At 37.3% G+C, this 27,919-nt stretch overlaps 1 protein-coding gene across 1 annotated transcript in view; it reads right to left on the bottom strand.

Moving 5' to 3' along the window:
* Positions 1–9,667: 9,667 nt before the first annotated feature.
* Positions 9,668–27,919, bottom strand: part of TACR3 (tachykinin receptor 3) — a 31,822-nt gene continuing 13,570 nt past the window's right edge. Inside the window, exons 2-5 of the mRNA XM_009707354.1 lie at positions 26,612–26,800; positions 24,684–24,834; positions 12,892–13,088; positions 9,668–9,983 (exon numbers count right to left, since the gene is read on the bottom strand). Coding sequence (XP_009705656.1) covers positions 9,668–9,983; positions 12,892–13,088; positions 24,684–24,834; positions 26,612–26,800 — 853 coding nt within the window. The remainder of the gene's footprint in view (positions 9,984–12,891; positions 13,089–24,683; positions 24,835–26,611; positions 26,801–27,919) is intronic.

The following is a 27,919-nucleotide window of genomic DNA, read 5'->3' as shown; positions in this document are numbered from 1 at the left end:
AAGATCTAGGACATGCAGTGTCAAACATCTTTGGCAAGATGCTGAACTACATTACAAGCATCTCCCTTGACTTTGTCAGGAATCAGAGCTTCTCAGTACTTCAGAGAATGAAGCTGTTCTGGAGTGTGAAAAGACCTTCCTTGGTGTGAACTAAATGACTCAAATACAGAAGAGAAAGATAGAGTGTGTGATGATTTTAGACTTTGTTTCAGCCCTTGGTTTCTCAGTTGAGGAGGGGCTAGTGAGTTCCAACTGTAATGGTGAGGATTTATGTTTAATTTCAACTGTAGTAAGTCCGCATCCCTCAACCCACTAAAGTGCCCTCCCATGTCAGCTGTGGTATCAGAGGTACTTTGAGAAGCTCTGTATCTTCTTAATAATATGAATGACATCCTGAATTCAAAACACTGTATACCAATTGCAGAATAATGCTTATTAAGAGCTTTTAGAGTATGTAGAAAAGCAGATCTCTTGCTTGTTAATACATTCAACTTTTTGAATTATTTTGTCTCTTTGAGTGATTTTGCCGATTACAAGTTCTTGCTTTTATGCAGCTAGAAAGCAGGGTTTGTGTTTTTGAAATATTGGGACTGTGGCTGTGTTGCCTCACAATCAAGGTTTCCAGGCATGATGCTAGCATTAGTGTGTACTGAAGGATAAATACCAGATTGTTGTAGAACAAAAGTCACTTGAGAAATATCATAAACCCTCTGTCAATAAGGTAAACAAGTGCATTAAAAGCTAATAGTTCCAAGGGACTTCGGCAGGATGAAACAAAGACAAAATTGCTCTAGCAGAAGCCAAAGACTGCTGTGCAAACTGCTGCTTCTGTTGGCTATGCTCTGTGTCCGCAGGTAAGAATTTGATTCCAACCTTAATGCGCATCGTGCTTTCAGCATGCCTCAAGGTTTTGAGAACAGACCCTGGCTGTGACATTTCCGGTAATTCTAAGATTTCTCTACAGACACCCACTGTTACACATCAGGAAAAGCTTTTCTTCTTACAGTCAGTAAATTAAATCATTTTAATAGCTTAGCAGAAATACCTAAACTCTCATTAATGATGGGATGCTAGTAGTGCTTTCTTCTTTCATCTCTTTCAAGAAATCTTATAATTTATAGCTCTAATTTTAACAAATTCTCAATTTCTGCGTCTATGGATGCCTTAGGAGCAAAACTAAGAAAAAGAATGCTTTATGTTTTCTTCTTTCTACCTGTATGAATACAAATGAAACTCTATAATGAAAATATCTCAGCGGATTTTGCTCAGTTATATCAGAGTGAACCCTGCATAATTTAATTAACTTTGTTGCATGCAACCGAAAGGAATATAGTATTTGGTCCCAGATACTCTCTCACAGGTCATCTTGTGAATTCAATGTTAACCTTGCATGAGGAGGAGAGGCATTGTACTTTTCCACTGAGAGATCCGGGAGACATTTTGAAAGCCTTTTCTAATCAAGTTGACTAGTATTATTAGCAAATGTATTTTCATCTGCCAGTCATTTCTTGTGTTACATTTAAATTATAAGCTCATTGAAGCAGCAGGTTTTTTTTCTGTTTTGTGAGGTATGCGGCACAGTGGGTCTTGCTCCATGGCAAGAACTTTGGCAGTATTATGTTACTAATGTAAGAGAAATAAGTACAATGCTTATATATTACAATTATAAAATAATAATTGTCTATTTTATCATACCACCATCTATGAGATGTATCAATTTGCTATCACAGTTTTCAGCGTCATGTTTACCCAGTGCCTTCTGCAGGTACACAGTTTGATATATTAAAAGTAGTATCTCTGTTAAGCATTTTTGGCGTTCCTATTGCCTTTCCATATTAGAAGGATACGGACATGTTTGTACTTTGATGGTATAAAGCTATAGAAGACCTGGAGGAGGGGTTAAAAAAAGAAGCTTTATTGGCATTTGTGGGAAAGCAAGTTAAAAGAAATTACCTTTGGTCCTGATATATGCCTTCCCCCCACGTCTATTTCCAGTAAAAGGTTTTCTGGTGTATTCATTGAGGAAAATGCTGAGCTTCAAAAATGTACATTTCATGATTTCTATAGCTTAGAGACTGACTGCTTTCTCTCAGAGTAAGCAAGATTAAACCCCTTTTTTCTACCCTTTTCTATCCCTTTTCCCACTTTTCCTTCCTTTTTTTCGAAGGTCTTTGAAATAAAATGAATAATCAGATATTTATAGAGTCTTATTTAAAAGCATTTGTATTAATCATTTAAGGACACAATGCACTTTGGGAGAAACATAATACAGATACATAACTATAATCATCAGCTGCTATTTGTTGCTTTGAATCTGTGTTAGAGTAATGTTAGTTTTTTCTTGTTGAGTACCAAAGCATCTTCTGCAATTCTCATCTTTAAGATGATGAACAAACCGAGTTATCCTCTTCCCATCTACAGAGTTTGAGACAAGCCTTTGACTGAAGAGGAGGGAGAGCTGTAGACTAATCTTTCTCAGCTGTAATGGCCTAGCTGTAACTCACTATTCTTATGAAGGTCACAGTAATTCAGTAGAACCACTTTCAGGTTGCCTTACAAATACAGTCTACACATAATAGCCAACTAGAGGAGCAAGATAAAAGAGGTGGAGTTTACATATATGGGCAGAAACATGAAATGGATGTCTCTAACACTATTTCATCCATTGGAGAAAGACAGGAAACTTCAGATATTTGCAAGGGATTGAGTTTCTTACACTGCAGTAGTGTGATGATTTTGTGAAGCATCCAGCCAAGCTGTGGAAGGAGAAGATAGCAAAGTACACTTTTGATTATTCATATCATGGTAAAGTCTGACCCTGTGCATCAATAACATGTGATAACAAGTTAATTACATATGCTAATTTAATTTGTGTGCACAGTCTTAGGTTTTCAAAAGCATCCAGCTGATGCTCAGCTGTTACAAGTGTCAGCTGCTCTCAGTATAGTTATGTTGCTTGTTTGGGGATTGACTGGCTCATAAGAGCTGATCCCAGCATAGACAACAAAATTCTGTGCCTTCCTCTTCAATCTGATTGAATATCCCTGATGAAGAGATAGCAGATGAAGTTTCCTGTTAGTTTGGGGAGAATCTGTTTCATGTCAAAAAAAAGAGATAAGACATTGTACAAACTGTGAGAATAGCTTGGGAATTGATAGCACTACTACAGCTGAGAGCACCAGCTAGAGTTGTGTGATTGCTGGGTCTCTGCCAGGGAGACACAAGTAGCTCCAGCTGAGGTTCAGCCATAGTGGAAGATCTGGCTCCTCACCTGATGGTTTAGCACTCTGCAGCACGTCAGTGTGCAGGCTTCTCGTTCTGTGGCCTGAGCGGTATGTTAACATTGCTACTTTTGTTGTTCCCCAGCACCAGAGTACATCTCTCCAGAGGCAACGCTTTCCAGAACTGCAAATTCTTGGCTGGCAGGCAAAAGATAACTTCTTATTCCAATCTATTCTATTCCATTTTTTTTCTACCCTCACCTTCAGGCAGAAGCCGTGGGCCTTATGGAGTTAACAGCCTTGATATGTACTCTACCTCCTCAGCAAAGTTAATTTAGTGTTTGACCTTACTTCCTAATAGCTCTGGCAGTGATTGGAAAGGCAGAAGTAATGTCAACAGTGCTTTGTCAAGTAAAACATCAAGGTCTGTCCTAATATATCCAGAAACACATGGTGGCCTATGTAAGAGGAATTTAATTTTGTTTCTCTTTTCAATTAGCCCTAAATCCAAGGGCTCCCGGGTATTGTGGTACATGGCCTGCAACCTCCTTTATCACCTCCTCAGAGGCCTCAAAAGAATTAAGGCTGTTCTGCAATTATTAGTCCCCAAGCCAAATTTATTCAGTAGAACAGGAACATGCATTTTGGGCTGAAGGTTGTATTACATTGATTAGGAAAATAATAGCCTAGATCCCTTCAAAGCTGTACATCAAAATGATATGATTAGCACACTTCCCTCTGTCATATCAACCTCCGTCACATCCCTGTAGGTTTCTGTTGAAATACTGATCTGTGAGTGGGAGATGCAGGGGTGATTATTAGCATCCAGCTATTTGGTTGTCCTAGCATCTAATTTCTGAACTCCTGTTGGGTGTTTATTATATCACTTCAAAATTCTTACAGGGATCTGAGCTCTGTGAATGGGCCCCAGAGCCACCACTGAGAGGCCAAGGTGCACTGGTAAACTGCATAGTTCTTTTCCATGGATGAAACTCATAGATTTCATTCAAGGTCTTTCCCCTTCCCTGGAACTTGTGTGTGCATACGTGCATTATTTGTTATCTTTCAAAGAATTTCTGTGTAACACCCACCCTGGTGTATCACTGTGGCAGCCAAGGCAAATGGAATTGCTTGGCGGAAAGTGATTAGAATTAGGACCTGTTACTCCTGCCTTATTCGGGTCTCTAGGTCTACATCGAGGAGAACTTGTAGAGCTCTCTGTGTCAGAGCTTGCAGAGGCGCAACCATGTTGGGAAACCTGTCAGGTTGCATTGCAGCTCCCTCAGGGCCTCAGGGTCAGGCTTCTGTTGAGTAGAAACAAGGAGAGGTTCCCCAAAAATCTCGTTACGGCAGGAAGATGGGAGGTGGGTAGGGTGTGTAAGGAGTTTTGCCATCTCCTTTGGAACAGGCAGAGCCAAACAGTTCTAAAATATACATGTTAAATGTAATAGTTTAATAACTTATGTTGTTGTGGACTGTAACTGCCCTTTCATTTGCTGGCTTTCATTGTATTGTCATTCACAACTCAACCTTTCCATTCATGCCTACGGTCATATCCTGAGAAAGTGAACAAGTTGTAACTTATTTTCGTATTTCCACTAGCTCCTATATAGCCTCTAATAGTAGGGTAATTGATACTCTAATGCTCATCGTTTTTGGAATGTACTCATACCAAAATTTTAAAAGAAAACACTACATAACTGAGCACATACAGTCAGGTTATGTAGCAAGTTGGTTAAATCCTCCTGAGCTGACATGTGAGCTTACGCCTTGTACAGAGCTGTGACCAGCAGACTTCCAGTTGGTCCCACTGTTGTACTGGGTGACACGGTGTCATCTGGGAGTGGGAGCTGGCCAGGTGTAAACTTAGCCACATCTCTTCCTTGCGTGCTGCTGCCTACAGAAACTGGCATAATTTAATCATGTTAGCCTAGTAGGACAGGCAGTAGGACAGACAGGTTTGCTACAGACACTTAATTAAAGATAATTTCCTAATTAGCCATCCTGATACTTGAGAATACAGGGCACTCGTGCTTAAACTGTTTGAAAAGGAGATACCTTCAAAGGTAAATAACTGAAATACATTAGAAGCTTTTTTAGGCTGTTGGATTTGTTTGGTAATAATTTTCTATTTTCTTCAGTTGCTCAGTTTGATTATATGTCTGAAAGATCATATCACAAGCAAGTTTCCATGCCCATATTGTGCAACAAACCACCCATGATGAACATCAGCCCTACTGAGTAGAACTTCAGGCCAAGGAGAAGCAGTACCTTTGATCTTTGAGGTATTGCTAGCTGCCTGAAGTTTTTCAGTTAATATCCAAGAGGTGGGTTTCAGTAGTGCAAACAGGAAAGAGCTGCTGGCTGGGCTGCTCTGCGAAGTCCTTGGATAGTGGAACCTTTCCCTGTCCTCTGCTTGTCAGACCTCATCTGGCAGAACCTCTGCCCATCTGGAGATGCTCTGCAGGAAGTTTTCCCTTGCATTCAGGAAGGGACTTGCCTGAAGTCTTGGTGTGTGTAGTATCTACACATTTGACCCGTTACTCTCATTTACATATGAATTTGTGGGCAATGTTATAGAAGAGCTGCTGAGTATTTCAAGTGTTAATAGATTTGTAGAATTCAGTTGGTGAATGCCTATTTTAAATGATTATTTTTTTTGATAATCTAAAGCATGTAAATCTAAGCAGCCTGGGCAACATGAATTTTCAAAGTGAGTGTGCTTTGGAAGTACAGTTCATGTGACTCCTCCTGTTTTTAGTAGTGAAAAATTTACTGCTGGGAAACTTGGAAATAGTGTTTCCAGAGGCTATGTTACAGAGTACTAACAGGCAAGTTTGGTATTTGTAAATATAACCATTTACTTTGAGAAATCTGATTCCAGCTGTAATCCAATATGCATGTTTCAGTCTTACAGATAGGAGAGAGGCAATCCAATTAGCCAATAACGGTATACCATGTGATATATGAACCCATCTGAAACAATTTGAATTTAAATACCCACAGCAACTGTTCATGGACTGATAAAGAATTATCTTTGACTGCACTCAACAAATCAGTTTGAATTATTAACATAGAACCACTTGAATCTGCTCACGAACAGGAAGACTTAAATTGAACCGAATGCATTATTTGATGCAAGGAACTTGCACAACATTTGTAAACAGTGGTGTACCATAAGAAGTATCTCCTGCATCTTTTGTAACAACATGTGGAGTATTCATTAACAAACACCACATTGTAATCAGAACTCTAAATGTAAACCTTATCTTGAACTAGAGGAAGCAGTATAGCAGATTTAAATTTCAACCTGAGCTGGGGCAACTTCAAAAGTCTTGAAATAGATCAAACAGGAACAAGTGCTTCTATAAACTCTATAGTTCCTGGAGAAAACAGTCTGAAAGGTCTTCAAATTTATCCCAGCAAAATAGGAGGTTCTTGTTTACTACTGCGAAAGAAATTCACCAGTATTAAAGGAGAGACATCCCCACCCAAAACACCTGGATGTTTTTATCTAGATAAGGAAAAGGCAACTTCTAAAACTTGTGTTTTGCTCTCCTTTTCTCTACTAATTCCTTTTCTATGTGATTTTTGAAAATGTATATTAGTATTGGTCAACGACCTTCCTCACTGGACACATTTAGTTACCAGACATAAACACTGTGTAAATAGCTCATGCTGTGCAGCTCTGCCAATGCCTCCCACACCTGACAGTTAAGACTTAAGTGGACTGGAAGGGAGGCTGTTAAGGGGTTCCTGCCAAGTAGCTACAGGCTGCAATCGACTGAATGCATCTTGTATGAGTACCCTGAGCTTACTCCGAGTTATTTTTCCCTCTCAACATCGCTTGTTTTATTGTGTAACACTTCATGTTTTTTGAGGCTGAGATAGGGAGATGGATTTGCACCGTGTATCATTGTAATGTTTTGCTAAAGCAATGTTGTGATTAAGAACACAGATTTCTTCATTTGTTGGACAGGAATATCCTGTAACTTCAGAGGAGAACTCCAGGAATGGCGAGGGTGTTTTTGACAGCCCTACCCCACCAAAATACAGTGAGATTATCAATGGATTTCTTGTCCGGGAGGTCATATCCTAAAATACTTAGTAAAGTGAATTTTTTCACTAATTAAAGACACAGGTCTGAGGAAGCCACCATTGCTTCCTCAATATTTGTCAACCAAGGATCATAAAAGTTATATGAGGATGATATTTTGTACATTTGTGATGCTGTATTTTTATATACATCTTTTTAAGATTTACACTCTACATTTAAAAACAATAAATAAATCTCACTAGGACCGTATTGTTCCATCTTAAATTCGAGTATTGATGTTTATCAACACTGATTTTGTAACAGCCGTAGTTAGAGAAGACAGTTTATTTAACAGCTATACATCTTCTGTACATATGTTCCTCAAAAGCTGTTCATGAGCAGACAGATGACTTTACAGCACGTGTTCATAATAGATCACCATCAGGTTAATATGCTTAGGTTCATTTTGTGTGTGTGTGTGGCTATCCTGAATATTCTCAGCAGAGTTGTTAAACACCTGTGAAGACTTAAAATTCTTAAAACAGAGTATTTCAGGGGAAAAAATACAAAAAAAAATTTATGGGCATTGCATGACACTTGCTGGATTGTTATACACTTTTTTTTTAAAGGAAAAGTGAGAGTACAACTATGACATGATGGAAAACAGAACAGTTTTTTCAGAAATGCAGACCATTGAAAAGCATGAACTGGCATTTAAAAGGAAAACCATTAATGAACAGAGCTCTTTGCTTCAGTGAATTTCAGATCAGGCCTTGGATAGGAAAAGTGTGAGTCTGGAACTGTGATAGATTTTTATCAAAATACAATACTTTATGACCAGGTTCTTCAGTTATATAAGGAGGGTTTAATGTTAAATACCAGATTTACTTATCTGAGGATATTTCACCTTGCGCAGGATTTTGATTTAGCAGAGTGATACAGTAATGCACTGAAATCACAATACAAATACAGATTAGACTTAGCAGAAATAGCGATTGACTGTACAGATGAATCACCATACAAACATGATTCTCGTTACTAGTGTCTTATGACATGCTCACGGTCACAATGCCAGGCATCCCCAGTTGCTGGGGAGGAATGTGGGCTCAAGCCAGCTCAAACCTTTCTCTCTTCACACTTCTCTTTTTTAATTGCTCAGCTTTGGTTCTGTGTTGGGTTGAACCAGGCATACACTCCCCTGTGCTGGGCTGGCTAACTCGGGAAGACATTCACACTCTTTTGCTTAAGTTTTGATTAACTGTTTGAGAACAAACATTCACACAACCAGTTGATCCATGCAACTGATATAGCTGTTTATCTAAAACAAAGGCTGCCCTCTGGTCTCTTTTGTATTAAGTTCAGCTTGCTTTGCAACAGCAATGGTCAGTGGATTTTGACTGAATTGAGTGGGAAAGTGTCTGTGTAATAATGCCTAACATGTTTTCAGATGCAGACAGAGGAGTATTTTTCCATGCATCTAGCTATGGAAAATTTGGGAAAACAGCCCAAATATTTTTTTTCCTGGTGAAGGTGTTGCATACTGAACATGTTACTGTAGCTTCTGCAGAGAAGAGTTCATTGCCATGGTGGTATTTTTCTTATATGTGAATCTTCAGTTTAAAATCTTTTGATGTTTCTAAAGTCAATCACAAAGGTCCTCTTAGGGTCACTGGAGAAAGATCTTATCCTTCGCACCAAGATATAAAGCTATAGGACATTGATCTAAGCAATACATCCTCCTGGAAGTACACATTCCATTGGAGTCTAATGTTAGCCAATATAGAAACTTTGGTAGAATTTAACTTAGTCTCTTAGAGATTTTCTCCTTTTTAAAAAAAGATTTTTCATATATACTTGAAAAATTGTACTGTTGCAGACAGAGCTGAACTTCATTCACATGAACTTCATTTTCTCTATTTGCCTGGGAATAGGGCTAAATTGTAAAACAATTGAATAGACGAGGCTCATTAGGTCTTCATTACAAAGAAATTTTTTTATCAGATCTTATGTAATTTTGTTACTGTAGAATTAATACACTCCGAAAACATCATACATATCAGCTTCAATAAGTAAAGGAGCCTGTTACATTTTGGTAAGTGAAACATAAATGCCCCAGGTCAGATACAGCTGGAACAATCTTTTTTATGCCGTTGGCTTATTTTAGGTAATCCCTACAAACATTGCCGTGTATAAGGTGCAACTGTGCTTTCGGACTGATGCATACATATGTCTTCAAGTTCCTCTTTCTCTCCAAAGCAGAACAGTAAGTGATGCCTAAAAGTCTCACAATATTTATAGCTAGGGTTTGTCAGTGGAATTATGTTTGCTTTCCTGTGGTGTGAATATCTAGTCCCAAAGTAGGAGAGCATTGTCCAGTGCTGCCCTTCTAGCAACTGTCACCATGAAATGCTTAGGAATAATCATCTACTGATGTGCGCAGTGAACTGATGAGACTTGAGGCTGTGGAGACTGTCTTGGAATTCCTCTGTGAACAGCCGTTGAAACTCAAGTCCCTCGGAGCTGCTCTTTTCTTATGGCTGGTGTGGGTGCTGTCTCCATCATTAGCGTCGAATACCACTGTCATGCTGGACTCCATCCTGGACACAGTGTATAGGCTACTTTGCCGGGTGGGATGAAACCTGGCTGCCTTGAGCTCTAGCTCGTCATAGCTGGACACCTCAATGAAGGGGCACCAGCGGAAAGCTCGCTTGAAGCCAGCTCGGAACCTGGGAGGAAAGATGCTTGGTGAAAGTCTATGCTTGCAAGAGCCAGCCACAAGCCTTCATCTGAAAACATACACTGTGCTGACAGGACGCCGACTTGGCTAATTATCTTGCCCTAGTCCTGCTTGTGGTGAAGTCAGTGGCAGTTTGCGAGACTAAAGTCTGAGTAGGGTAAAAAAAGATAGTGGTAACAGCTCATTTCTGTTTCTGACTTTCTATAAACTTTCCCTGCATTTTAACATCGGTATTTTCCTGATACTCAATTTCCCTTCCTTTGCCCGTGCCTAAATAAACAAACATCAGCTTTCATAACACTATCTTCACAGAAATTGTTTTCATTTGACCTGTGATGAAATCTGCACCTGTATTTTTGTCTTCTCTCAGCAAGACACTTTATAGCACTCTTGTCTCTAAAATACCATTGCAGCTTCCAGATTCCAATATCTCTTCTGTGTTTCCCTCTCTAACAGAGATGCTTAAGTGGGAATGGCGTAATGACTAATAATTATTCATATAAATTGGAAAATAATTTGTAATAATGAAAGAAGATTCTAGGAAGTTGAAAACTGAATGTGAGCAATGTACAAATGGGAATTTTGAGGCTTTAGCACATTAGTGCTTGCAATATTCATACAGTCTTATTTCAATTCAGAGGCAGAGATTTACTATAAAGACTATTGTTACTTTTTGTGTGTATGCATTTCCAGAATAGAATTTACATATATTAGAAAAACAATTTGCTGCATATTTGTGTGTAACCTGAAAAAGAACACGTTTTCACCTAGGCCTAAAACTTCTCAGACTTTCTCACTTGTCTTGCTTCTCTTGTTTTTCTTTCAACAATCAACTGCATTTGTTGTGTTTGTAAGCTTTTTGGAGCAATGGTTCAGCTACCACAGTGATGATTACAGATAAAATTTAGATTAGTATTTCAGTGAAAGATGACTGATCTCACAGAAATTACTTTCTTTCCTCCTCAATTTTTTAGGTTTGCCACAAAGCTGCCACACGATGACAAACAAGCAGGTAGCTTGCTGTTCAGCATTCTTCTGTTTAGATGCAGTCCACATTATGAAAAAATATTGAAAGAACCTCTCATGGAAATTAATTTAGTGAAGGAAATTGTAAAACCTAAACAACTTTAGACTGCATTACTTTTCACCTCAACTTCTAACCTCTTTCTCATTCAGGGCATGGTTTTTCTTCATCTTGAAATAATGCTCTCTTTATCTAGATACAGAAGTAATATCCTAATTAGCCTGGAAGATGAGGCTGGGGATAGGACTTATAAATCCATCTGATACTAGGTCAAGGAGAGGTAACAATACTGCATGAATTGATCTGACTCCCAGCAACGGGGTGTATTTTCCTACCGCATGATAAGGAAGCAGACGTTCCAGCTTCTTGATTTCGATATGGAACTTAATTGTAAGAAAACTTTCACCAGTATTTCATGCTTGTATTAAATTCTAAACAAGGTGACCTTTAGTGTGTCTTATTATGAAATTTTTGTTGATTTGTGTTCTTTATTTCAGACATTTAATTTTGCAGTGTACGAGTGTCAATGTAAGCCACATCAGAGAGATTAATTTTTTATGAGTAATGTATTTTGTAACTCTGCCATAAAAAGTTTTTTAAGAAAATGGCAGTAGTTTAGAGGATTTATGGTAGTAAATGAGAAAAAATGAGACCCGGTTCTTCCTTGCCCTTGATTTTGCAGACACTGGACAAGCAGTGAAATCTGGTTTCTGTTGAAATTAATGGGAAATTTGCCATTTGAGTTAGGATTTCATTCTGGCATACCAAAACTTTACCTCTTCTTTAAACACTTGTAAATGATCAAAGGGGCAGAAGGCTGTATGAAATCAGGCATCACCTTGACAGTTTAAAAGACTGTGAATGTTAAGCATGATAAGCTATCCTCATGAAGGAGGCAGACTCCAGTGTTTTTACACTAATAAAAACTCGGCAGGATTTGGTCATTTCTTTTTTGATTAGACTCCTTTTGACAGGTATTGCATGATCTTTAGTGAGGTTTTATAAATATTTAACAAAATTGGTATAAAGCTTGTCAGTAATTAAACTTGACACCGATTGCTCATTCAAAACAGATTCCAAATATTATTTAAGATTACTTATTCAATACTGATTCATACTAATTCATAGTTCTTGGTGGTCTTTATCCTGTAATACTAGAAGAAATACTGAAAAATAGGACAGCCAAGATGACGTTTGTTTAGATCCTGGTCCTACAAGCTGAAATGAAAAACATGAGTTCATTCTGCAATCCAGTAGCCTCAAACTGCCAAATACCCATAAAATCTCACCAAACTCAAGAAGTGCAGTGCCTTTGAAATTCAGAGCCTAATGTGTTGCTAACAAACAGTACTGTAATTTAATATTAAGTAATGAGAATATAAATATTTGTTTTATTAGCCTGTTACAGACCTCAGAGCTCAGTAGAAATCTAATGGTGAGGTATAAAATATGCAGTAAATCACATTTTATATTATATCCTTCTAGCACTGCAAAACAAATTTGTGGCTACAATTAGTGAACATACAGATTGCACTGTATATCACTAATAACTGTCTTCTTTATTTTAATGTTTTGCAAGGCAAAAACTATTAAACTACTATAGACTTTATATTTGGCGTATGGAAATGGAAAGGGTTGGCTTCTGAATACTGACTTTTACTCTGAAATTTTAAGTAGACCAAAAGATTTACTGGAAGTGCACGTTTGGTTTTTTGAGATTCATTTCAAGTACAAACCTAAAGGAAGGGTTTTTTGTGTTTTGTTTTCTTTCCCACTAACAGAAAACTACTCAAGTGAAAATTCTTTGTCTGTTATCCCATTTAAACCATCTATATTCTCATTGTGTACCAACTGTTTCATAACCATCTCTTACCTCTTATTAAGACAGCAGTAGATGATGGGATTGTACATTGTAGAGCTCATGGCAAGCCAAAAGCTGGCCAAATAGATTTGCTGAATGTATTTCCATCGATTTAATTGTTGATAGATCCCAGTAACTATGAAGTAAATGTGGTAGGGCAGCCAGCAGATGGCAAATGTCAGCACAACCACAATCATCATTTTTACCACCTGAAAGAAGGAAGTAATAATGCTATTTAATAATACACATTAGCCTTTTTTATTTGGACTAGCATTTCAACATCCATTAATGATTTTCTTGCATTTGATTATTATAGTTAGTCAAAGCAAAGCTGAATATGCTTTTATATATTTTTCCTTTTAATCTGACTTTACAAATTTCGGTTTATTTTCTTTCTTTCTTTTTTTTTTTTTTTTTTCTTTTTCCTTGGCTGGAGATCTTCCTTTTCCTAAGAAAAATAGCATGAAAATCTTCTCTAACTTTATTTGTATTGATTCTTCCAAGTAATATATTTGCTTACTTATATTTGGCTATCTAAAATACTACTTTTTTTGTACACTTAATCACAGAATAAGCTTACAGGGTGTTTTATTTGGACACTTCATTTTGGCCTTTATTGACCCTGATATCTTTTGTATTGTGGTCTGCAAGTGTATTCCTTGTCCCCAATTAATAAATGTGATTTGAGTAAACACTAGGTTGTAGGAAATGAGCAATTGCAGTATCCTGTTTAATTTTAGAGGCTAACAATTTCCTTGGCTAGTGATCATTATTTGTTGTTTTCTGCAGGCATCGTAACATCTGTTACTTACCATAGTTTCCATTAAACACAAATGAAGAGAAGCTCTGTTTTGTGCTTGAAATGCAGGAGCAAAAGTTGCGAGTCATGTAAAATTTTCACTCCTGACTTTCCCTCTTCAGCTATGCCAAATACTAGCCTAGCTACCATTTCCAACACAATATATCACACGTTTACACAAGAAATTTTCTTTTTGTAGGTAAAATAAAACCAGACTTGATAGATCTGTGCTGGGAGGTCTCTTGTTCATTTGTATTGTGAATACTGAGGAATAATAGAGATTGTTATCAACAGTTCCTTTAATTTCTCTGTACAAGGTGCCATTCCCCACTGCTTGTGGTTTTGCCAGAAAAAAAAAAAAAAAGAGCTGAAATTTCCCATACCTAGATGTCTTAGGTTGATATTTTTATAAAATTTCAGCTAATGTAATTAAATCATTTTACATATAAATTTTTATGGTGCCATCCTTAACTCGTATTACATCTTCCTGTGGGAAACATAAAGCAATTTTTCATTTAATATCTGGCACCAGTTTACAAGCTTTCCTGCTGGCTGGGACTGTACTGTGCAAGGTATTGCTTATGAGAATACTTATTATTACTGATACATATACTGATCATCACTTAAAGATACAAAAGGGGCATCTGTCCACACATACAACAACATTATTAGTATTTGGTTCTTCTAAGGCACTGTAAATCATTACAGAAGGAAGATCAGTATTGTTATAAGGGAAGGCAACACACCAAAACATAGTATCACTTTCACTTTTGGTGGGTGTGCATCTTTATATCTAGGCATGTGTGTGGGACTGTATGTGAGATATTTTTTGGGGGAGGGAAGAGGTTGTGACTGTATGTGAATAGACATTTCTGGACTAAGTTATGTATCTGAAATGATAACACAAAAATATGTTGTCAAATCACAGTCAGTCATTAAATGACATCTCTTTTCTACTCCTTTGGACATAACTTCCAGTATTCTTCTGCTGGGGATTTACACTTGTGCTTTGCACACATTGTACAGCTAGAGGACTTAACTCCATAGTTTTACCACAATACTTTAGCTCTCTGTCCATTGATTTACAGGTGCATTTTGCTTGTTGCTGTGTTTTTATACCTGGCAGGAATGATAAGTATTACTTCAACACTATTCAGGATTCCTGTAATTTCAGAACACTTGAGAGTCTAATTGCTTGCCTTGATATTTAATTAGCAAGTCTTGCAGTAGCAGCTGTGCATGTGAAATTATTCCTAGAGTTATTTATCATTGGAATATCATAGGTACTAAATGGAAGGATTTTTGTCTCCAAGTTTTCAAAGTACAATCAGGCAAATCCATATTTGTACTGAACACTTCATCTGTGCAGTGCTTGAGAACTGAAGTAGTAGTGCGTTCCAGCAATATATATAGTTTAGTCTGGTTGAACACTGTGTCACTCACACCCCAGAGCTGCTAGAAATCACAGTAAGAGTACAGGTTGCCAGTTTGGCGTACCAAATTGTGTTAACAACATTTTCGAAAGAAAGTTGTTTGTCTTTTTTCTAACATCCAAATTCTTATTGGCTAGTTTTCTGTGTTATATTGAAGGGCAAGGCAAGCAGTGCTTCAAGAGTCTACTTAAAGGTCTCTTAAAGCTAATAAACCTTCACAGTCTGTACAAATAATAGCTTTTTGCTTTCAACGGCTGCGCTCAAAAACTAACACAAAATGAATTAAGTTTTTGTTTAACCCAAATATAGTATTTCAGGTTTTCCTCAGGGAAACAGGAATCCCCAAATAACTATTTACACTATGACCCAAAGAAAATCCTCAACTAAACATTTTTTGTCACAATTTCAGGTGATTCAATTCTTATTTTAAATGTTGTACTTTTTTTTTTTTAAAGTTTTGAAGTGAAAAATGCCAAATCGCCCCCAGAAAATCACATCTTTTCCTGCAAGATTAATGTTTTGTTTAAAACAAAACACTCATCTTTAAAACAGTAAAATCAGCATATACATTTCTTGTTGCTGTTTCTGTCTGGAAATCCATGATTAAATACTAAGTCATCATCATCCTGAAAACAAATTTCTAAAGAAAATAGTTAAACTAGACAACAAGCAAAGTAGGATTTTAGATGGCCATTAGCGTTTGATCTAATTTGTGAAGTAACAAGTCACTGGAATGACAGACAGTGAAGCACACTACATTCTTAATCATTCAGGTTTGCAGCTGTTTTTCATAAATAACAAAAATTATCTAAAATTTTAAAGTATCATTTTTTCTCTCAGATTAGGCTGTATCAGTCTGAGTTTCACTGAAGTGAATGGTGATATATTGATACAGCCGTGTTTAGAGGGAGACATGCAATGGAGTTTCCTTATTAATGCATAAATTGTTTTTACCTGGAACAAAAAAGTGCTAATTTTTCCAGCAAAAAGGGATGTTTAGGAAAAGTCAAAGTTAAGTTGTAATTCTTTTGAGTAGTTATGTAGAACAATGCACTCATTGATGTATTACCTAAGGAGAAGTTAAGTGAGATGTTGCAAGTCTGTGTGACATAAAATTGTCCGAAAAACAGGGCAGTTACAGTTGAATTTGAAGTCAATCACAAAAGTTATGAGAGGAATCGAAAAGCGCTAGTCTGTCCTTGTTTCCTCAGCTAAGAATGAGTATGTGTTGGCAGAAGTGGGAGAAAAGAAGAGGAAACTGAAAAGGAGGGAGATTATTCCCAATTTCTTTCAGAGACAGGCACACACACTGTGCAAGGCCATACCTTACAGTTTATGGCTGCGGTTCTTGTCCATACCCTTGGTCTTTCCAGTGTTAAGTTTCATTTCTTGATGATATCAGTAACTGTGAACAGAAACTGCCTTCAAGGTCTATAAACCCAGGGCACCTTGATTTTACTTGGTATAAATCCTGATGAATGAGTGCCAGTAAACTGTAAGGTCAATTAGGAAACAGGGAAAATGACTGAAACAGGCCAAGTATGAATTTGCCACAAAAACCTAATTGTCTTTTCCCAGTACACTGTGATGTTTCACTAAAAAAATCTCCAATGACACTTTGCAGGTTCAACTGCAAAGTATAAAAGAGAGCCTCAATGTTTTTTTTGTTTTGGAGTACTTAGACCTGTGGCTCTGATGATACAAAGTTCTTTTATTTTCTTTCTTTTTAACATGCCTGTTCTGCTTTATTTTTAGGAGATATTACAATTTTTCAATTGCTTTCTCCTCTGTTCTATGCTGCATAGAATTCGTTAATAAGGGTTTGCTCTTGTGCACTAGGAAACATTTTTAAAGCAAGCAAACCAGAAAATTACTGAATTCAGTTGTGCTTAATGTCTAGCTCTGTTCCTGCCACCACCATTTCACCTCGCAGCTTTCCGAAATGTGTGATTGCAGTGAACATCACCAACCTGTGTCCCAGTGGCCCCATTTTGCCCTGGTGTCCTGCTCAGTCTCCCTTTGTGTATTGTAGGCAGCATGGCCAGAGGAAAGGGTTTTTTTTGTGTTCCAGGACTTTTGTTAAAATGAGTTGTACTGCGTCTCTCAGTTGTGCAACGTTTAGGCAAGTCTTGAGGCTAGTTTTGGAATATGATGGAAAATCAAAGTATTTTATACTTTGCTTTTCATCAACATGTTCTGCTGATATTGATGTACTTCTGCCTATGTCAAAGAAAAACTATGTCTATAAAAAAAGTTAATTTATGTGCTTTGTAGTCTTGCCCATTCTTTTAAATCCTTCCCCTCTGAGTAAGAAGCATTATTTCATTAATGAATGACATGTAATGAGAAAAAATATATTTAAAAGAACAAAACAGACATAAGTTCATTGGAATTGGAGTTTGCAAGTTTGCTTTGTTGTGAAACACTTGAAGCAGTAAAAATGAAAAGGAGCTAACAGATTCTGCTACACTCAGAAAAAGCTGCAAATAATGGCTTTTTTCCCCTCCTGTTTTTATTTTGCATGAAAAATAGCTAGAAAAATGTGTCTGATTCAGATGTAGCATATAGAACAGCTCTTGAAACATTAGGAATAAAATATGCTTTTCTGAGAGACTCAGTCGCTGCTGGGGGCTATAGCAATCCACATTGCAAAGCATCGATTTGCCATCAATACCTAAGACTTAGGCCATGCAATCATTTCCTTTTCAATCTGCTCTGCAGCTCCTTATTGCCTTTCTAAGTAATCTTTGATATTGCTTCTTCTACAAGGTCAGGAATTTGGCTTCTGGTTTCATTTGCACTAGTATCACACAGTATAACTTCATTAGTTTCAGAACTTTTACTCCTAGGTGTTATGTGGATGTAAATGAGAAACAAATACTTTAAGAATCCATGCAGTGTAAGAATGTCTTCATGTATCCACTCATGGATATTATTTGTCCATGAATACAACTTAAAACAGTTCACAGATAATCTCTGGGAGTCATAATGTGTTACTCTTTCTGCTCTGTGGTCCTTTGGAAGAAGTAAAATACCAAAGTATTTCTCCCAATGTGTTAGCATGCAATCAGTAAATCCACTTCCCAGTCTTGGGGACATACACGGCACTCATGCACTAAGCACAAGAGAGAAGGGAACACCGTTACGTCATTTGCTTCTCCACAATGCTTATTTGAAGTAAACTGTCTCTCTTTTGCAAGAAAATTAGGATTCAAAGGTAACTCTACTGGTATTAGTACAGAGATAGGACTGATTTCTGAGATACCAGCTGCTGTGGGTTTTCATACAATTTTGTCAGGCTCAGGGACTTTCTGTGATCTTTTAGCATATAGAAAGAATGGATTCTTAATAGCTAAAGGAGATGCACATTTAGAAAGAGAAAGAACTGGAGAGCTTGGAAGTCTTTCCGTCAGGTAAGGTACTTGTCAATTCCAGGGCTCAACAAATGATTTTATTCTTCTGACTTATACTTTCCATCCATTTTTTCTCAGTTGCTTGAAATAAACTCCTTTTCATTTCAGTTTGCATAATCCCTTGCTGCAGACAGATTCACAATCAGTTATTTTGTTATTTAATCTGTAAAGTTGAAAAAGATATTCTGTTTTAGTATGAGGTAGCTTTGAATCAGACTGCTGTCTTACAAATATTAAAATGTGGGGTCCCCACCCAATCAAAGCAATTCTGACTTTTTTCATGAATGATCTTAGCTACTGCCGTTTTAAAATTATGCTTTTCTAATGTTGCATGGAACACAGATTTGACAGTGACTTTTAGAATCTCTCAACATGTCAAGAAATATCTGTTCCATTGAAGAAAAGGGGGAAATCTTTTGCTCAGGCTTTTTTCCTTGAGAAGACATCAATTTACAAGCACCTGATTGAGGGCAAGGAGCAAAAGTTGCCACAAGTCTTATGTTACTTTATCTAAAAGAGATGTCTCAATTTCTCACAAGAGATTGTTAGACAATATGGTAATGTCTGCTGCTCAAACTAGAAGAGGTTTTTTCTGTAACCTAGATGACAAGTAAAGGTAGGTGGCCTTGTATCATTGCCTTGGTCTTCAGCATGGAGTAGCATAAAAAGATTATGTTCTTTAGAAAATGACTCTGAGTGGCTGTTGTGGGATTGATATTACTGGATATGGTTATCCACCTGAGATCTAGTCCTGAAAAAAGTGAAAAAGCTGATTTAGTGCTTTTGTGCTTAAAGTTCACACCATCACTTATTTTACAATAATTTCCTTCCTGACCTGGAATGAGTGATGGGGCACACTTCACTTCCATGCTTCCAAGCAGAGATGAGATTTGGTGTGGGGGAAACAAAATAATCATAGCTTCTTTTGTTTTCCCAATAGGAATAGTTAGTTATTAAGTCAACTTTCTGCCACAATTCTGAAAATGTTCTGGGACCCTTAATCCTCATTGAAGGCTTTCCCAGAACCTTGCCAATGTTTTAAGACTCGCTTCAATTGTCCATATAAAACTTCAGAGGGATTGGTACATGTGAGTTTTTTCTCTTGGAAAGTAGGCCTTATATTGAACAGCGCAATAAACAAATAAGGCTATGATGACTTATGCCAATGAATTATGCAAAAGTATCCCTACATGTGGTTTGCTCTATGTGGGCTCCTATGGGTGGAAACTAGCCTCTTGAACCTCAAATGAGATGGGTACCTTTGGTTATCTTCAAAATAGGAGCAAAGGCTCTTATTTCATATGGAAAACCTATAGTCTTTTGGATTGATTTATTTTCAGTTTTTTCATTTAGGGGAATTAAATAAGTGATTTATATAATTAAAAACCATTTTAATATTTGCCATATTTCTCTCTAATTTTGGTGTATCTTGGGAAAGAATGCAGATTATTTAATACATAGTTTGAAAAACCTCTTTCTTCTCTTTTCTGTTGATAGGAATAAAGTTGTGTTGCCTGAAGATGAAATGAATTATTTCTGGACTGTACTTGTTTAAAATGCATAGCAAAATTCTGTTCAACAAAAAACCCAGTTAAAGCTATTCTTTTATTGCCATCATAATTATGCATTTGCAATGGTAGTAACATCTTCCCTTTCAAAGGCTGAAGCAAAGCGTTTATTACCACCTAAGAAAAAAACCAAAAAAATTAATAACGTCCCCCAGTCTATTTTAATTTAAATTGAGCTGAAAGGAAACTGTTAACGTCAGTGATACTTGAAGTTTATATTTTGCATTTGATACACTTAATTTATTTTTGTTATTCTGCAAATGACTGTACAAGGTTATGAATTTATTAGAAGTAGACTTGTAACTGGCATACAGAACATTTTGGAAATATTTGGTCAGTAAAAAGGCAATATCTGCTCTGGTCAATCATTCTTGCTAAAAAGTATCAGGAGTGTCATTGACCTGACAGCATCTGCTCTTTCTGCTTTTGTACAGACATCGTAGCATTGCTTCAAGTATTAAAGTATCCACACTACTTGGCCATGATGGTCAACACACTGATCATTACTGCCCTGGTTTGATACTCCCGTGAAATAAGGTGTAAGCTGGCCCGTGCCAGGGTGGCTGAAACTGTTTCCTAGGAAACCTGCTCTAAAGCCTGTAGAAATCAAAGAAACTCTTTCTGTTCATCCCAGAAAATGAGTAATGACATCAAGGTGCTTTGAATAGGTTGTTTACAATGTTGCAGTACAGAAATTTCTAAAGCATCAAGTACTTGAGTTAAAGGAGTAAATTTGTTAGGTGAAAGTATCAATAGACATAACATAGACACCCCTCTGTGCATAGGTGATAATTTTCACCTGCTTTGAAAAAGCACATTTGGAATATTGTAGGTTCTCTGCAGTTCAGCTCCTGCCACCATCTGTGATTTCTCTGGGCTGTTTCATCTGGTTTCCTCTTTTGAAGTTTAAGCTGTAGCAGGAGTTTAGTGAGGTCTCTCATGCTAAGTCTTAAGGAAGTAGTCACACAGCCTTCTGCTTTAACTCAGAAAAAGACGTGCTGAAATTATGTTTTGTTTTTACATGAATAGCAATGTGTAATGAATGTGAAAATGTGTAAGTGCAATACTGGAACTGCAGTGCTGCTCTGCTGAATATACAGCTCTTGGCACTGCAGTCCTCCAAAATGGTCTGGGTCAGGTTTCCAGGACTTTTCACCATACAGGTGCTGGGCACCCTTCCAGAAAGCTCAACAGACTCAAAACTCATGCTAAAATTAATTTGTTCACAACTTCCCTACAGGGACTCAATGAGGAAGAGGCTTCTTTTGAGCTCTCTCTTATCGATGTGTATATATGTATACACACACAGGGCTATACACGTAGTTGCAATTTAATATGTGTAATGGGATAACTTTGCAGATTAGATGAGACACATTCAGAGACAGCAAAAGACCTTTTGAGGTTTTCAAGATTTGTTCAGATCCTGTCCTGTTGCTTACTTCTGTAGTCTATGAAAGAGGGGAAATATTTCATGTAGTATTTCAGAAAATTATTTAAAATTGTTGGGATGCCTTTTTGTAATGTTTACTTATAGCCCTTTAAGACTTCACCTGGATATTTCTGCTTATCTAGTAAAAGCTTTTCACACAGTAATTTTGGGTGATTTTTTAATTTATATATAAACTATATGAACTTCAGTTATGTATGACAGTATTGAAACTATAATTCCATCTTGTGAAAATGGAAATTGCAGGAGAAAAAATGTTCAGCTGAACATCAGTCAGTCTCATGCCAGGAGCTTTAAGAAGGGGTAATGGCTGCAAAGTCCCCACATGTAGTAAATGTTCAGAAGTTCAAAAGACTGATGTCAGGCAAATTTAAATGGGTCAATCCCTAAGACATTTGATCTGTCCAAAACCAAAAAAAAAGTAGTGGTAGTCTCATGCAGTTCTGAATTTCAAAATTTCTAAAAATTTCAAGTCTTTGACCCTTAAAGATACTAAATATGACTTCGTGTTGCCCAACCTGTAGTGCATATTGTGAAATTCTTTGAATCCTTTGTTCTTTGGTGTTGCTTTCAGAAGGATTCAGGGTGCATTGCGTAGTCACACATATGAAGTTATGAGACTATCTATTGAACTACTAACAGCTTTCTCAAGCTTCAAATCTTTTCTTGGCAAACATTTCTTTTAAAGGTCTTACATGAACTGTTCACTACCTTCTTAACATTAAATACCATTTCAAACAATCCTAATCAAACATCCTTTGCACTGTGTCACTGCATAATATGAAACACGTAGTCACCTAGTTTGTATTTCTCCTTCATTATAAGTGCACAAACTTTCCATATATCTAGATATCTGCATGCTAAATAGCAAGAAAAAAACAGATGACTTTTTTGTTGGAATAAAGGAAAGGCAATAGCTCTGTTATCAGAGGCAGGCTGAGTGATAGCTTTATTTGGATTTCAGTCTATTAGTTCATCTCCATGAATGACCAATTATGATTCATCTTTCCAAATACCAGTTATTTCATAAATCCTGCTGGAGAGCACAGCAGTGGAACTGAAGAGCTGTCATGAGGCTCTGCCAATAAAGTCACTGATGCAGTTACAATATATCTGCACATAATTTAATCCGCTTGTTGCATGTATTGAAAGCATGCACTCCACTACTCTCACATTTAATATCCTTTAATTAAGGATGCTATTCCTTGTGTCTTGCATATATTTAGAGTTCTAAAGAGGTACTGTTTTTAAAGTATTCAAGGTTTTTAACTAGACCCTTCATAGCATATAGTAAAAGCCTGCTTTTTTCTTGAGACACTTTTAGCTTTTATGATGTAAGATGTTTATTTTACTTAGTCATTATGATAACAGGTGCTGAAGTTCTGGGATCTCCTGATTCTCCAAGTTAGCTTTTAATAATTTTCTTTCCACACTTGCTTTTGCAAACTGTGTCTGTTACAGAAAGTGATTCCTCGGTTTGTCTTTAAAATCAGACCCCGGGCACCCTCCACTGAGTATTTGCTTCCTTTTTTTCACTGGCTGAAAGTATTGGTAATAGCATGGTTAACTGACCAGTGAAATCTTTTCCTGCTTATGCTCTGTAGGAAAGGTAATTTTGTAATGTTGAAAACAAACTTTTGGGTAAGTGACAACATGCATGGCAAAGACCGTAGTGGTAATGTTGGACTTTTATGGATAATGTTGAAGAGTGAAAGGCTGATCTTTTGAAATGCTTTCAGCATTTCTGGAAATTAGTCCAATAATTTCACTTTGGGGCAAATATGCAAAGCATACTTGTCAGTTTTCCATGATGATTTTTCATAATCTTCTCTCCATTCACATGCCAAATAGTCTTTGAACTGATGCAAGGCAATAGTGGTGATAATAGCAGTCAAACTGCATTTTGCTTCCTTAAGGGAGGCTAGCACGTTGCCCTCTTGAAAAGCAAAAGCAAAAATAAATAACACCTTTGGTTTCATAGGAGGCATCGCACATCATACTGTAAAACTGTCTAGGCATGTCTACCCTTCTGACAACTGAAACTTGCCATACAAAGTTTTGCACTTGTCTCTTACTAGTCTGAAGACGTATGAATGAGAAAATGATCTTAATCTTTCCTTTCATATATCCTCTGCCGTAACAACATTTTCTGTGTGGTATGTGGGGAAAAACCACTTTCATATTCCTGGCAGTGTTCTGAAAGAAAAGGAAACATCAGTGTTCTCCAGTATTTGCAGAAGGTCTCCTATTGTCTCAGGACTCCGCTACTGCTACAGCGTGGTAGCATCTACCACTCTTCAAATGTATTCATAGTACCAGGAAGCAAACTGAGCAGTTGAAAATGTACTCATCATTGTGAGTTAGAAGTCCATGTTTGGGTACCATTTCTTCAAATCCATGAAAAAATGGAAAAAAATATCAGAAATAAAAAGCAGAAGGGCTGCCTTATTAAAGAAGAAAAGTTAGGTTAAGAAAAAGAATGTTATCAAAAAGAAACCTTCATGGCACTGCAACATCATGAAAACTGAACTGGAAATAGTCAAAGAATCAGCTCATAAGCAATCCACAGTCTTGTTAGATTAGACGATACTTACAGTGAAAAAGAAAGTGAAAGAAAATAACCGGGAAAAAATAGTTTGTATTTCTGACCAAATTTACTGATTTAAAACCTAAATTATTCAATATGAACAGGCTGATCAGCACTCATCTCAAAGATGCATGGGCCTTAATCTACTGAAAATGACAGCAAGATTCACTTTTCTTTCAGTAGGACGAGACTCTGGCCTAAGAGGAGCTAATGATTCACTAGCCCGTTGTTCAAAACTCCGTGTTTTAGGTCTGTAAAGGCTAAACATTTGGGCTTAGTTTCCACATATCAGACACAGTATATGCTGCTACATGTGGAATAAGAAGTTAAAATCCAAATGTTACCTTTATTTAATGATGAACAATAAAGTTACAATAAGAACAACTGGTGAACATAGAAGACAACTTGTCAAACTTAAATTTTTTATTGAAGTAGATCTCTTGTTACTGTTATTTCTAGTGACTTGGTTGTTCTGAAGGAATATACTGCGGCACTTTGCAACACAATTGCAGATGATGTTATGAGGATTCACTTAGTGAGATTTGATGGAACAGTACCTTTCTCTTAGCTTTGAGCTGCTCGTGGTATTTGTCGGATGTGTCGCCTGGTATTTCTCCTCCCCAGAGGGTAATTCCCACTATGGAATAAGTGATGCCCATGACAAGCAGTGGAAAGCAGTAGACCAGCACAATCACAATGACATGATACCTGCAATGAAAAAGCATTAAGCTGATAAGTGCTTTCAGAAGAGCTATACCAATGGAATGGGCTGCTAGAAGTCAAGAGTGCTACTGTAGCACAAAGCATCTTTTATATTGACTGGCTAGTCCTTGATGTCTTTGCTGTCTTTTTGAAGGTCTTGAATTGCACTGCAAATTTTTTTACATTTTAATGCAAATGCTTTATGGGATTTCTAGTTCAGATTCTGAACTTGCACTAGCATAAATTAAGAATGACTTAGTTATCATGATTGGTGACCTCATTGCGGCCTTTCAGTACCTGAAGGGGGCCTACATGAGAGATGGGGACAGACTTTTTAGCAGGGTCTGCTGTGACAGGACAAGGGGTAAAGGTTTTAAATTAAAAGAGGGTAGATTTAGACTTGACATAAGGAAAAAATTTTTTACAATCAGGGTGGTGAAGCACTGGCACAGATTGCCCAGAGAGGTGGTGGAAGCCCCATCCCTGGAGGCATTCAAGGCCAGGCTGAATGGGGCTCTGAGCAACGTTATCTAGTTGGAGATGTCCCTGCTCACCGCAGGGGGGTTGGACTAGATGACGTCTGAAGGTCCCTTCCAGCCCAAATGATTCTATGATTAGTGACTGCAGAATAAGGTATGTCTGTCCAGAACTAGCTGAATTGATTTAATTATTGCACAGCCAAGTATCCTAAGGGCAAGCCAGGCGTTTTGAGCTCTAGTCTGGACCATAAATGAAAGAGGAAAATAAGTATTTAAATGGTATATTTATACAAAGGCCTTGATAAGTGTCCTGTGTTACCCAACGTACTTCATATGGCAGATCTGTTGCACATAGGCAATACAGATCTTTTGCAACATAGTCATCGCTGCAGATGTAAGCACTGGGAAAAAGAAGTTAACTTTTTTTGCCTCCTGTTGGTTCCTGGTTAAATGCCATCTTCAGATAAAATCCCACTGAATTATCAGTGAAGAATCCCACTGACAGTGACCTTACTGCCCTAAAGAGAAATATCTGTGCATGGTTCCTAAAGTGATAAAAATTATATATGACCAAGGCCTCTTTCACCTGAAAGACAGCAAAAGGTCGAATTTGATGCTGGATGGTTACACAGGCTTTCAGTCTTGAACACACTGTTCATCTTAAATGCCAATGAAGACATGAAAGGGCAGATCATATTTCTATGGCTAGGCAACCACTTATTCCTGATTCTGCCAGAAGGACAAATAGGATATAATCAATTTAATTGACAGTTATTGTACACTTTCAGAAACTGGAACCAGTTATAGGTTTTAAAGTTTCGTTATTTGGACTGATATCTGACACAAGTAATTATGACAGTGTAACAGAATGAAGTGGGAAAATTCAACTCTCTCATGAAGAGATCCAGAGGAAAAAAATACCTGAAAATGTCTGACAAGGAGAGACTGGAAATACTTGCTCTCCTGGTTAGGATGAAAAGGAAGCTTGCTTTGAATTGCATGTCCTGTCCTCATTTCTGGCTGTCTCTGTTTGTATGGAAGCAGCCATCTTAAGTGAAGCAATGGTGGTAAACATGCAGCATGGGATGGACGACACTCATAGAAGTGGAAGAGAATAAACGTGTTCCACGTATCACTTAAAATGCTCTATCTTCCTAGCTTAGGAAACTTGTTTTACATTTCTGAATGATCTATGCTGTTAGTTATTCTGCATGTAGAGTACCGGCAGGATACTCTACAGCTTTTGACAAGTCCGTTGCAAGTGTAGACACACCGTGCACAAGTTTAAAAGAACAAAAGCTTACGTAAAATGCTGTTTTGGACCACCTGGCCATGCTACATAGCAAAGAGTTCTCCCAGGCATCACCTTGGTTATGGAGTATAGGCACTGGGGAAAGGCCAGCAGGAAAGCCAAAATCCATATGCTCCCAATGACCACCTTGGTCGCAGTTGCAGAGAGCCTAGGTTTCAAAGGATCAATAATGGCCATGTATCTGTAAAAGAAAGCAAAACCTGTGCATAAGAAACCTTCAGAGGTTAGGATGTATCGAGAATCAACCAAAGCTTAGGGGTGGGAGAAGGATAAAAGCAGAGATGTTTGTCTTCCTGGAGTTCTGATGGCATTGTACTCTTTGAGTGGTTCAGCCTCCATGAAGGCAGCGCTGGAAGAAAAAGAAGGTTCACTGAATATTATTTTAAAGCTGTGGGACACTTAGTTAACCATATGTATACTAGTAGAGCAACCATTTCTTAAAGAGTTAGTTAATCTTGTTACTGCACAACCTGATTGAAAGGCAACAATACAGCTGGATCCTCTGTTACTTTGCTACATAATACAGGATTTATCTCCAATTAAAAAATTAACAGCCAAGCTGTCAGGGTCATTAGTCATCTGTCCAAAAGCTATCAGAACCTAGTAAGTCTGCACACATTTATTTCAGTAGACATAGACTGAATTCAGATCGTCTGCCAAAGAGCCCCAGGCTGCAACTCGTTCATACAGAGACTGAGAGAGGAGCCATATGAGCGTTTCCTTGGGCAATGTAGAAGCAATAAAAGCACCAAGAGAAATAGATGCATAAAGCATGAAAACATCTCATTTGCTTTCTCAATTACTGTGTTCTCAGGTAGGATAGCATTCTTCTTGCTGCCCTATAATTGTATTGGCAATCCATGTATGCTGATAACTTTAGAAGAACATGCAAAAAATCATTAAAAAGTTTACGTAATTACAATTTAAAAACTTAGGAAAAAAAGCAACAGGAAGGCATCAAGACAGACAGTAAAAGAAAAACAAGTCTTGATCTCTGTCTTTTGATCTCTGTTATAGATGCAAGGAATAAGTGAGTCAGAAATTTTGTATTTTATATACTCCATTTCACATGTCATGTGTTTTTCATATTTTTCTTAGCATGACTACTGCCTTGATTTCTGGACTAAACTCTGAATTAACGTATTTTTCCACCAACTTCCCTGATCACATTATTATGTTTCATTTAACAATGGCCAAATAATGACTTGCAAAATCATTAATCATATTGATTAAATAGGAGCACTAATCAAAATTTCTTCCACTATTAGGGGAACACTGATAAATATCAGCCAGAATCACA

This window comes from Cariama cristata, unplaced genomic scaffold (assembly GCF_000690535.1).
Source record: "Cariama cristata isolate BGI_N322 unplaced genomic scaffold, ASM69053v1 scaffold2249, whole genome shotgun sequence".
NCBI lineage: Eukaryota > Metazoa > Chordata > Aves > Cariamiformes > Cariamidae > Cariama > Cariama cristata.
The sequence above is the reverse complement of the archived record's forward strand: the minus strand, read 5'-3'. Positions and strand labels throughout refer to the sequence as shown.